This window comes from Candoia aspera, chromosome 1 (genome assembly GCF_035149785.1).
Source record: "Candoia aspera isolate rCanAsp1 chromosome 1, rCanAsp1.hap2, whole genome shotgun sequence".
Classification (NCBI taxonomy): domain Eukaryota; kingdom Metazoa; phylum Chordata; class Lepidosauria; order Squamata; family Boidae; genus Candoia; species Candoia aspera.
In genome coordinates, this window is record NC_086153.1 from 45,086,270 (window position 1) to 45,099,759 (window position 13,490).

Here is a 13,490-nt window from a genome sequence, read left to right on the forward strand (position 1 = left end):
ATAAAAAGTTCTAGAAAAGCTACAACTTAAAATGTACTCATTTTATATTCAACCAGGTCCAGTGTCAGCACATAGCACCTGAAGCAGCTTTTCGAGTCTGTCAGTAATGAATGATGATGTCGTCATGCAAATGCCACAGTTATGCAAATATGTAACTTGTAAATTATTTGTATGACATCATCAACATATGTTATCATTTCTCCCCTTTTCCCACTGCAAGTGCCCATGGTGTCAGTACCCCAGCATGGTCTACCTGCACTGTCATTTGCCACTTACCTCACATTGACTTGGAATTGGTATTTACATTTCCCCGTGATCCCCTCTTCATGCTTGTTTTTGTATCAGTCTCCCCTAATAGTTTTTAGGGGATTCAAATCCAGAATTCCCAACCAAAATGAACTTCTATGCTGAGAGCTCCAGTCTCAATACAGCTGAAAAGTGCCAGGTAGGGGAAGAATGCTGTTCACAGGTAGTCCTTAGTTAATGATCGTAACTGGGACTGGCAACTCTGTTGCTGAGCGATGTGGTCATAAAGCGAAAAATCACGTGACCGTGCCAACTTACAACGGCAGTTGCAGCAGTCCCAGTTGCTGTCATTAAGTGAATAGCATGCAGTTGTTAAGTGCAATATCACATGACCACAACTTGGAACTTCCTGCTGGCTTCCCCATTGACTTTGCTTTTGAAGGTCGCAGATGGTGATCACGTGACTGCAGGATGCTGCAACCATCATAAATGCGGGCCAGTTGCCAGGCACCCAAATTGTGATCATGCAAACACCAGGATGCTGTGACGGCCACATGTACAAGGACTGGTCGTACATCTCCTTGTTCAGTGCCATCACAACTTTGAACAGTTGCTGAATGAGTGGTCGCTAAGCAAGGACTACCTGTACTCATTTTGTGCATGATAAAACTGTGCCATTAAAACTTCGTAATTGTACTTACATGAAATCTGTCCTCCCAGGAAGTCTGCAAAAGCTGTATCATCTCTAGTGGTGAACCTAGCTCTGTGATGGCCGTCAATGTGTCTGAGATGTCATTGCTGTCTTGGTAACAATATCCATGAAGCTGCAAAGGCAGACATGGAAAATGTGGCTTATAAATGTGTTCTTCCTCATCACATCATCATCTGACCTCATGCAGGAATGCTTTGCAAAACTTACACAAAAATCTCACTGTGTAAAGAAAATTGGCACATTAAGAATAGGAGAAGGGCTCGTCTAGAAAATAAAATGCTTCTATTCAGGAGATGTTCAACAAGATGGGTAAGCAGGACATAAAAAGCAAGGATTCCCTTGAGCTGAACTCCTGCTAACTATATGGACATGTCCATGTATTTTTCTTGGCAGCAGCACAGAAATGGTTTGCCTCTGCCTTCTTGCAGGTTTCTCTCCACACAAACACACACAATTTTACAGTCAAGCCTACAGCTCTTCCATTTCTAGTGGCAATTTATAGGTTGCATTCAAGCCTGCATTTGTTTACACCTCTTTACATTCTGTACTGTATGCACTATTATTATTTTTAAAAACCCTGCATATTGAAATGCAAAGACTCATTTCACTTCACTTACAATTTGCCCCTTTATTCAAGCATAGTAATATGATCACTAAGCCTGCCCAACACCTCATTCCTGACAGATGCAGAGCACCCAGCATGAGGATACTTTTAACGATTACCTAGACATCGCAGTTGGTATGAACTATGGCAACTGTATTAACTTTTAAAACCATAACGGTTTGGTCCTGACTACTTGAGGGACTGCCTAAAAGATAAGCAGGGTTCTGAAAATGACCTCGCTATCTGTTGCTCCCAGGCTGCAGAATGCATCCACTCGGGAGCTGATTTGGCTCCGTTTCTCTGTAGAAAAATCTGTAAAGATGAATCTCTTTTGCCAGGCTTTTAATTGTTAATTGCTTGTAGTATCACTTTTAATATAGCTTGGTTCAGTTTTTTTGTACTGTCCTTTCATTTTGTTAGCTGCCCTGAGTATAAAGTGAATGTTTGCAAAACATAGAACTACAAGATCCACAGAATTCCTGTGTAGGAATTCCATTAGGCTGGAAATTATAAATAAAGAGATACAGCAACTACATTTGCAAAAACTACTCTTAAAAAATTAATCTGCAAATACAGGACCCTTTTTCCAATTAAGACCCTATTGTAGGAATATACAGGTAGTTCTCACTTAATGACCACAATTGGGACCGGGATTTTCATTGCTAAGTGAAGCAGTCATTAAGCAAATCCAGCTTGATTTTACAACCTTTTTTTTTTGCGGTGGTCTTTAAGCAAATCACCATGAGCATTAAGTGAACCACATGGTCATTAAGTGAATCAGATGGTTCCCCATTGATTTTGCTTGCCAGAAGCTGGCCAGAAAGGTTGAAAATGGCAATCATGTGACCACAGGATGCTGCAATGGACATAAATGCGAACTGGTTGCAAACAGCCCAAACCGTGATCATGTGACCGCAGGGATTCTGCAACGGTCATAAGTGTGAGGACCAGCCATAAGTTGGTTTTTCCAGCACCGTCATAAGTCTGAACCATCACTAAATGAATGGTTGTTAAGTGAGGACTACCTGCACTTTTCTCTTCTTTATTGTGTTTTCATCACCACCATGCTATCTCCATGACTACTGTCTGTACCAAAGAGAATCAGAATCCCTTCCCCACGCAAATAACAGGCACATGTTATGGAGATAACACAGATCTAAAACAAAGTCAGGGAATAAAGCATTCATCCTTCTATCCCCAAATCAATCCTATTTCCACACATTTCTACGATATCAAATGTTAATTTTGTAAAAGGCATTCCATCTAGTTTGATCCAAAGAAAGCTTCCCAAATCTAAAATTGGAGTATTTTGAGACTCTTGGTGCAGCAGGAGCTAAGGCACCCAGGGATTCTCTTGCCCGTTCTCTCCCCAGACATGTTTTCCATTATGTCCCTACCTCTGTAGGTCCTGATACATATCAACAGTTTTGAACTATTGCACAAGTTAGGAAGAGGATGAACAGCAGGTCTGAGCAGCTTCTCTACCTGAGAAGGTAGAGACGTCCACAAAATATTCACTAGCTTCGGTGTGAGAACTCTGTGCCAGTGGTCTATTATGTTTCAAAATAGGAAGATAAAAATTTATTTCAAGAAAAATGCATTTCAAGAATTTCTATGAAATAATTGCTCCTGTCCTGATATCAATGCCTTCGCACCTCAAGAGTCCTACTTTTTGACTTTGGAACTTGGGAATGTATTTTTAAAAAACTAAAAGTCCTCAATAGACAATTTGGCACCAAACGTGTACTTTCAGAAGTTCTGTACATTTTAATCTGTAGAACAGAGAAGTGAGAAATACGAAGGGATTATTCATCTGAGGAGCAGAAGTAAGACTGAAGTTGATGTGGATGGCACCTAATTGGGGAACGTGAGAAGTGAGAATTCTACTGAGGATTGTGTTGTCATCTGCCTATGATTACTATTGCAGGGGAAACCAAGGCAAAGAACAAGGGAATACAAGGCTGCAAGAATTTCCAAGATGTTACAACAGCAAAGACTACAGTATGATCTAATGGGAATCTGAAAGGTGTCCAGCAGAAGTCTGACAAAATCTAATACCGGACTTGCTTCTTAAGATACGGAACTTGTGGCAGAGCCACATTCCAAAAAGTGGACGTGACCAGAAGAAATCAACATTTGAATTTAAACTCAAATTGTATTGATTAAATGCTATTAATGTGATTGCTGTCCATGGATTGAATAATATCCGTCCTTTATAACATTAAAAATATATAATTCAGCTACCACTTTTAGAAGTGCTCTGGCAACTTTCCACTGACTGGATTAACTCTCAGCCGAGGAGGAATGAGAAACTGTGATACTGCTGTATTCCTAAGGCTTCTCCACCCATTAAGACTTTGAGCATATTTGGGTTTCAGCTGCTACTTATCATCAGGAAGATGTGATTATTCCATTCTGTAAAGAAAATGCAGCATAAGTAAACCTTTTAAATCATATCACACTGGGTTTCATGCCATCCTGAACCCTAGCCAGGAACTGCTGAGGCAGCGGTGCTATGTCCAACCTTAATGGCTTTAGGAAAAGTCATCTTTATTTAGCATGTTGAAATCCACACACAGGGCATGACCCAGTTTTAATAAAGATCAGGTATCAAATAGTTGATTTGTTAAAAAACAGAAAGATTGGAAAGAGAAAGTAAGGAGAATTATAATATATCAAGAGCATAAATTGGTAATGCTTATGTACAACTATTATATTGATCACCTCATTATTTGGGTATGTATAATTTAGTATAGAAGCTATATGAGCAAACAAAGAGGAAAGGAGAAGATCACCAGCTGAAAAATACATTATAAATCATTTCTATAATGTGCACCCTGCAGAATGGAAGTAGTGTCCGGGAAGAACAGGGCCTAGATCATGTATGTAAATAAATAAAAATTATTTATCATGCATTGCACTTTTCACTGGTTAGTTTCCCCCAAAGAATTCTGGTAATGGTTAGTAGAGAATTTTAAGTTAGGTCTCCTTAGCTCTCCTCACCAAACTACACCTTCCTGTGTTCTCACATGAAAGGTGGAATGACTACTAAATCAATTTAAGACTGCTTTTTAGATAGACATGCTCTCTACATCTTAAGCCTTCCCCCACATAAAACTGTCTTCCATTGTAAATGTCAGTAGCTTTGAAACAGTACTGAAATTAGTAGCGACTGATTCCATAACAGACCTTTCTGGGGAGTATTCCTAAGGAAAATAGATGAGGTTGCAAATCATCAGCTCCTATTAAAGAAGCAGCAACTGAGAAGAAAGCCTTTAGGATTGATTTACGTGACACATAAATTGGAATAGACAAATTAGCCTGGATTATTTCTCAGGAAGGACAGTTTTGAAAGTGAGCAAGGATGGTGGAGGTTTTTTTAGCCACATCATTGTGTACCTTTTATCTTATGTAAAAAGAATCCCCTCCTTATCACACCTTACACAAGTCAACTCCCCCTGGGTACTCCATAGTTTCTAGCATTTAGAGGGCTACAGCCACTTCAGAGAAGAGACACACAGCTCAACTAATAATGACATGGATAGTTATGGCTCGTTTACAGTTGTATCAGCTCTGGCTTCTAGCAGCAGCAGAGTTCTTGCTAACAGATCTTTTCTTCACTCTTAAAAGCTCAGGATAACATCTGGGCCTTTGGGAAACGTTCTTGCAATAAAGAAGCACTTTATGTAATTTATCTTTCTTCACCAAGCCGCATCTGTCTGCTCTTTTGGCCGACTCCTGTCTCCCCACCCCCACCCTCAATCCCATGGGCTGCACAAGAAACATATGAAAGAAACATATGGCCACCTCCAATGAATCACCAGAAGATGGCACTGCTTTGACCTCTCTAATTTCCATCAAGCACCACTTTGGATCTATGCATCCCCTTAAATAGCTTGTATGCAATAAGCCAACTCCATTGTTAACCAAAAAGCTATCACGGATCAACATCAAACAACAAGAATGTATGCATACATTGTTTAGTGGGCATATAATCACTTATTTTAAAATAATGAATAGTGTGAGCCTATATTTTATCATCTTTATTTTCTTCCAAGGATCTCCAAGTAGAGCACATAGAACAGTGTTTCTCAACCTCAGCAACTTTAAGCCATGTGGCCTGCAACTCCCAGAATTCCCTAGCCAGCATGCTTAAAGTTGCTGAGGTTGAGAAACACTGACATAGTGACTTACTTCCATTGAGTATGCACTACTACAAACCTAAGAAGGAAGACCAGGTTGAGAGGGAATGATTTACCACACGACTACTCAGTAAAATTCATGGATAAGTATGGATTTGAAGTGAGATTAATAATAATTAATCTCTAATTAATAATATTCTTCCCATGACATACCTGTCTTTAAGTGCTTTAGATAGAACCAGGGGCTTTACACCAGTTGCAAGATAAAAAGATAGAAGCATTAAACAATCCCCAGAAGCAGGTTACTCCTCAGTGCATTTCACATCAAGAGAGTTTGGGGAGCACCTTTGATTCCATACTTTCAAGGAAAATTAGATGGTCTCATTGTGCAATTTAATTTCAGTACTCAATCTGGAGCTGTGGAACGTGCAGCAAGTTTTAATAAATGCATGCATATCTACTTCAAATGAAAATGTTGTACAGTTATTTACAATTGCACGCTGAAAGTTAAGTTAACCTCCCATGGACTAACTGTTCTAAGCAGAGGAAAGGAAATGGAGCAGCAACAGTGCATGTTTTTGGCTTGACACCAGTAAGTATGGATAAGTAGGACTGAAGCCTCTAAGAGTCAGGCTACCAGGACACAGCATTTTGAACTTTTCACTCTTCCAAATGTACTCACGAAAGCAATGGTCACAATGGTTCGGCTGAAGAATAATTAGACAACTATTAAGAGCATCTTTGTATGTGCCAATCATACTTAGCAAGATCCAGTTATTGTTCAGTCATTTTAGTGCTTCTGATTTCACTTGTACAATTAAGTCTCTCCCACAGATACCAATGGAGCTGCCTGCAATTTTAGTATTTAACAAGACTCCTCCATACACCTGTATAGAATTGATGCGGCTAGACTGGGTCCATTCTTGGTGAGGATTGATTGATTGATTGATTAGACATATAAATCTTTAGATGTTCTTTCTTTTTTGGGGTGAGCACTTTTCTACTGATCAAAAAAGCTCTGTGGTAATAAAAAGCACTTAAGAATAGAAATGATCAGACCTTAGAAACATTGTTTATAGGGTTGCCCTAAAACCCATTTTATCAACACACAAGGAAGTTCCATTCAATAAATTCTTTACTGGCTAATAGAAAAAAATGGCCAGAAAGATTTCCATATGGAGAAGTTTCCATGAGATGAATAGGGCTATAATAGAAATAAAACTGTTTCTTAGTGATTCTTTCCTTCTAGTTGGCTCCCAAAACATGAGAAGAAGATTTTAAGACAAGTTGTTTATGACTGGCTGAGCATCTGTGCCGACACATAAGGCTCATAATTATATTTGATTACAGTAAATCAAACATCACGATTATCTCTTTACAATTGCATCCATTGTCTGAAATTAACAGTTCAGCTACTGCAGTTCCGAGGGAAAGGATTTCTCTACCTTCTTCTCCAGACTGCAATGTACGGGGGCAGAGGGTGTGTTGAAACTAATCTACAACCACGCTTATTTATCTCCAAACAAAAATGCAAGGTCTAGAATCTCCCTGTCTCTTCCTCCCTCCCCGCCCCCCGCCACTTCCTCAAAAGAAAACAACCACCTTGCAGGGTAGCAGGAGAAAGAGGCTGTCAGCCACTGGGCTTGATAGAGAGCAATTGCACAGCAATTAGCAGAAAGGCTTAATCTTCAGATGAAATAAATCAGTGAATCCGATACCTCCCTTTCGCAAATGCCCCTCATTATGTAATCGACTTTAATGAGCCCCTGTTCTCTCCCCCTCCTCCTCCACTTCCCTTCATTCCAGACAAATCAACATTACACCTGCCTATCAAAATGTCCCCCACAAAAATGCCCACTTGCTAAGAGAATAGGGAAGAGGTGGAACAAACACTTTGTTGTGCTATATTTTGTGTGCGTGCATGGGTGGGTGCCTTTAAGTCAGGACTGACTCCTGGCAACTGCCTGGACAAGTCCATGCAGTTTTCTTGGCAAGATTTTCAGAAGTGGTTTGCCCTTGCCTCCTTCCTAGGATTAAGAGAGAGAGAGATAGGCACAAAATCACACACTGGGATTCATGCCTAGGGCAAGATTAGAACTCACAGACTCCCAGTTTCTAACTTGGGCCTTAACCACTTCACCAAACTGGTCTTCTTGTGTTATATAGGCTAGTCTTATCCAGACTTAGTAGTAACGCTCACCATAATAAAAGAAAGGCAGCTAGGGCTTGTTGTTGTTGTTGAATAGAAGGTTGTAATCGTTCAGCAACTGAATTCTTCCGACATCTCTGGGGAAATACTTTTGTTCTTCTGATATACCCAATGATTGATTTGCCACATCCAAGAAGAATGGGTCAATATATAATTGTTGTTTATTCGTTGAGTCGCTTCCGACTCTTCGTGACTTCATGGACCAGCCCACGCCAGAGCTTCCTGTCAGTCGTCAACACCCCCAGCTCCCCCAGGGACGAGTCCGTCACCTCTAGAATATCATCCATCCATCTTGCCCTTGGTCGGCCCCTCTTCCTTTTGCCTTCCACTCTCCCTAGCATCAGCATCTTCTCCAGGGTGTCCTGTCTTCTCATTATGTGGCCAAAGTATTTGAGTTTTGCCTTTAATATCATTCCCTCAAGTGAGCAGTCTGGCTTTATTTCCTGGAGGATGGACTGGTTGGATCTTCTTGCAGTCCAAGGCACTGTTGCTATTTGGTCGTTATACAGATTCTTCAGGAGGCGGCATACAAGATGACTTGGTATCCCCATACCACTAAGAACTTGCCACAATTTGTTATGGTCCACACAGTCAAAGGCTTTAGAATAGTCAATAAAACAGAAATAGATGTTTTTCTGAAACTCCCTGGCTTTTTCCATTATCCAGCGGATATTGGCAATTTGGTCCCTAGTTCCTCTGCCTTTTCTAAACCCAGCTTGTACATCTGGCAATTCTCGCTCCATGAATTGCTGAAGTCTACCTTGCAAGATCTTGAGCATTACCTTACTGGCATGTGAAATGAGTGCCACTGTTCGATAGTTTGAACATTCTTTAGCGTAACATTCTTTTTTGGTATGGGGATATAAGTTGATTTTTTCCAATCTGATGGCCATTCTTGTGTTTTCCAAATTTGCTGGCATATAGCATGCATTACCTTGACAGCATCATCTTGCAAGATTTTGAACAGTTCAGCTGGGATGCCGTCGTCTCCTGCTGCCTTGTTATTAGCAGTGCTTCTTAAGGCCCACTCAACCTCACTCTTCAGGATGTCTGGCTCTAGCTCACTGACCACACCGTCAAAGCTAACCCCGATATTGTTATCCTTCCTATACAGGTCTTCTGTATATTCTTGCCACCTTTTCTTGATTTCTTCTTCTTCTTCTGTTAGGTCCTTGCCATCTTTGTTTTTGATCATACCCATTTTGGCCTGGAATTCACCTCCAATGGTTCTAATTTTCTGGAAGAGGTCTCTTGTCCTTCCTATTCTATTGTCTTCTTCCACTTCCGTGCATTGCTTGTTTAAAAATAATTCCTTATCTCTTCTGGCTAACCTCTGGAATTTTGCATTTAATTGGGCATATCTCCCCCTATCACTGTTGCCTTTTGCTTTCCTTCTTTCTTGGGCTACTTCTAGTGTCTCAGCAGACAGCCATTTTGCCTTCTTGGTTTTCTCTTTCTTTGGGATGTATTTTGTTGCCGCCTCCTGAACAATGTTGCGAACTTCTGTCCAGAGTTCTTCCGGGACCCTATCTACTAAGTCCAGTCCCTTAAATCTATTCTTCACCTCCACTGCATATTCCTTAGGAATATTAGTGAGCTCATATCTAGCTGATCTGTGGGTCTTCCCTAATCTCTTTAGTCTGATCCTAAATTGTGCAAGAAGACGTTCGTGATCTGAACTACAGTCAGCTCCAGGTCTTGTTTTTATCGACTGTATAGATGTCCGCCACCTTTGGCTGCAAAGGATGTAGTCAATCTGATTTCGGTGTTGTCCATCTCGGGAAGTCCATGTATAAAGCCATCTCTTAGGTTGTTGGAAGAGTGTGTTTGTTATGCAGAGTGAGTTGTCTTGGCAAAATTCTATCAGCTTATGTCCTGCTTCGTTTTGTTCTCCCAGGCCATGCTTACCTGTAATTCCAGGTGTCATTTGACTGCCCACATTAGCATTCCAGTCTCCTGTGATGAAAAGAACATCTCTTTTAGGCGTGTTGTCCAGTAGGTGCTGCAGATCCTCATAGAACTGCTCTACTTCAGCTTCTTCAGCATCTGTGGTTGGGGCGTATATTGGATCACTGTGATGTTAGATGGTTTGCCCTGAGTTCGAATTGAGATCATTCTGTCATTTTTTGGATTGTATCCAAGCACTGCTTTAGCCACTTGACTATTAATTATGAAGGCTACTCCATTTCTTCTGTGGTCCTCTTGTCCACAGTAGTAGATTTGGTGGTCATTTGATGTGAAGTGGCCCATTCCAGTCCATTTCAGTTCACTGACGCCCAAAATGTCTATCTTTAATCTTGACATCTCACCAATAACCACATCCAATTTGCCCTGGCTCATACATCTTACATTCCAGGTTCCAATGGTGTGTTGATCCTTAGAACATCGGATTCACCATTCACCACCAGCACCATCGGCCGCTAGCCGTCCTTTTGGCTTTGAGCTAGCTGCGCCATCACGTCTGGGGCTAGTTGAACTCATCCTCTGTTCCTCCCCAGTAGCATTTTGACCATCTTCCGACCTGGGGGTCTCATCTTCCGATGGTATACCGACATATCTCTGGTTGTACTGATCCATTTAGTTTTCACGGCAAGAATACTGGGGTGGGTTGCCATTACCTTTCCCAGGTATCGCATTTAGTCTGACCTCTCTGTCATGACCTTCCCGTCTTGGGTGGCCCTTCACAGTTTAGCTCATGGCATCATTGAGGTGCTCAAGCTCCAGCACCACAACAAGGTAACAATCCTTTGCTGAAGCAATATATAATACACACAAATAAAGTTGGTGAGATATTTAAGAGTGCTCCTTTTTAATTCTCTCTGCCTACATATTAGGCCATCTCATGTACTTCAATAAATCTAAGATGATCAATCAGTTAGAACATGTGGAATACTATTACACTCGATTATAAAGCAGCAATTGTCCTGATGGATTTAGATATTCATTCTAATTTTTCCTTCCCAAAATGATATTATAAAAACACATAAAAAGCATACTTTATTATTTGAATATCACCTCTGGAACAACAACAGACAGCCACAACATTTAGCTGCCAGACTGCGATCCATATTTAAAATAAATTATTTAGTACATTTTTTTTTTTGCTGAAAATTAATAAAACTTTACAAAAAGAAATCATGCCCCACTTTATAATTGATCAAAAGCATTTCATCAACATGTATGACATGTAGAATGTTTTGAAAGAATGCATTTAAAAATACAAACACAAGCTAAGCCAATTGTGACCACTGGCAGGATAAGAACTGGGAAGGGCTGAAACAGTAGAAGAATAAGGCTGTTATCTTACAGACACACTTTAAGCTGTCATCTGGAAGAGATTTACAAGGAAAATGTCCCTTACAGGGTCACATGTATGTCTAAGGGAAGATCCCCTTCCACTCAAAGTAAGACTTGTGACCACGCTCAATTTGAAAAGGCCTAGGAGGGCATAACATCTAAGGGTGGCCAATCAGCAAGGAACAGTCTGTATGTTAGCTGGAGTGCTTAGAATAAAATAATACGTTATTATTTTAGATGCAGTGTCTGCCTTTTGAAACAAAGCATTCTTCCTAGGGTCGCACTACTCAGGTCTTCCATGCATGCAAAGTAAGAGTTCAAATGATGAGAAGGCTCCAGATGCTCAAGTGATTGCTCATAAAAATACACTAGGTTAGAGACTTTTGTTCAACAAAATAGCCTTGTTCTTTTGGGTACAGCAACATTCCCTAAAATGCTGCCCTTCTGCAAATCTTTTAGATACTGGATTGGGGAAGGTTGCACTGTTGCTATGATTTCATGGTAGAATGCAAACATACTACATACTTCCAGAGCTCTCTAGCCTACACTTCCTTGGTCATATAAATATGTGGAAGGAAATATGAAGCAATATTCCAGGTTTAAATGAAGAGCATAGCTTCATTTTAGAGCTGGAAAGTAACAACCTTGGTCAAGGGATGCTCTTCTCAGTAATACCAGATTGACAAGAATAGTGTGTAGTGCTAGGTCCAAGCAGGAGCCCTTCATACTGTATTTGATTGACTGGTTATTTTGATTTCTACAGCCACCCCACACATACACAAATCATGTACAGCTATGACTACCTACTCATACATGAACTATAATTATCATCACTCCCAGCCAACCATGCTGATAAAAGGTAATTAGATTGCAGTCAACATAACTGGAGGGCACCCTCTTGGAGAAGATTCTGTATAGTAAAATTCTAATTATCTCATCTATTAATCTATGGATGAAGCCCCATAGGGCAAGCTATATGATACAGACTTAGTCTAAACCAACATAATCCTAACGCTGGGGTGGAGAAGTGTGACTTGAAAATATTCATTACTTTTATTACACATTTATTGAAAACATAACAAAAAAAAAATCAAGGTGACTTACAAAATAAGTTAATATATGAAACAATATTTTTCCTCCTACAGGAAACTCTTCAAGAGACTACTAAGAAGCAAGAATTCATTAAAAACCTGTGGTAAAGGAAGAACACCTTCAACCAGGCAACTTTAAATGCCTGGAGGCTATGACGAGCTGGATGAGGAAGAACTGGCTACAACTCAGCTCTAGCAAGATGGAGTGACTCTGGTTTTTGGGTCCCCCAGATTTGGAAAGTTACCATCTCTAACTCTTGATGGGGTAGCACTCCCCTGAACAGTGTTGGTACACAGTTTAGGGGTCCTGTTAGACTTAGGGCTCCTGTACAAGGAGCAGGGCACAGCTGTGGCCAGGGGGACCTTTGCACGAGTCCATCTTGGGTGCCAAATGCATCCAGTCCTGGACCGTGAGGCCCTGTTCATGATCAGTTATGCCCTCGTCTCTTCTCATATGTACTACTGCAATAGACTCTACATGGGGCAGCCCTTGAAGACCACCTGGAAACTTCAACTGGTCCAGAGTGTCATGGCACATGCACTTCTGGACACCTTGCAATTTGCTCATGTTACACCACTGCTGTGCAAGCTGCACTGCCTCCCAATTTCTTTCCAGATGCAGTTCAAATGCTGGGCATCACCTTTAAAGCTCTTTATGGCATGGGGCCAGATTATCTGTGGGACCACCTCTCCTTGTAGACATCTACGCAACCCACTAGATTAGATAGGGTAGACTTGCTCCAAGTGCTCTTCCTTAAATGTTGCCATCTGATATAGCCTAGGAAGCAAGCCTTTTCTGTATCTGCACCTCCCTTGTACAACAGCTTCCCCCTGAGGTGCGCAAGGCCCCTACCCTCCTTGCCTTCTAAAAGGCCCTTAAAACCTGGCTTTTCCACCAAATGCTGGATTAGGAGGGGAGGGGAGCCCAGCATTTGTAGCTTTGTGATGAGTCTGTTTCCACACTTGGTGGTATGAGAGAATATTTAATTCTGTTCTTCTCGTTATTTGTGATGAGTCTGTTTGTTGTTGTTTATCTGTTTTTAGCCACCCAGAGTTATTTCATATAATATGGGTGGCCATATAAATCTAATAAATAAATAAATACAAGTGTGACAGCAGTTCCATATGTGGATCATAAGAAACTCCACTAAATTCAATTGTACTAAACCAGGTAGAGATAAAATGAGAT

The 13,490-nt window shown here is 40.8% G+C and overlaps 1 protein-coding gene across 1 annotated transcript in view; it reads right to left on the reverse strand.

Moving 5' to 3' along the window:
- Nucleotides 1–13,490, reverse strand: part of PKDCC (protein kinase domain containing, cytoplasmic) — a 46,844-nt gene that overhangs the window by 25,344 nt on the left and 8,010 nt on the right. Inside the window, exon 2 of the mRNA XM_063302968.1 lies at nucleotides 948–1,070. Coding sequence (XP_063159038.1) covers nucleotides 948–1,070 — 123 coding nt within the window. The remainder of the gene's footprint in view (nucleotides 1–947; nucleotides 1,071–13,490) is intronic.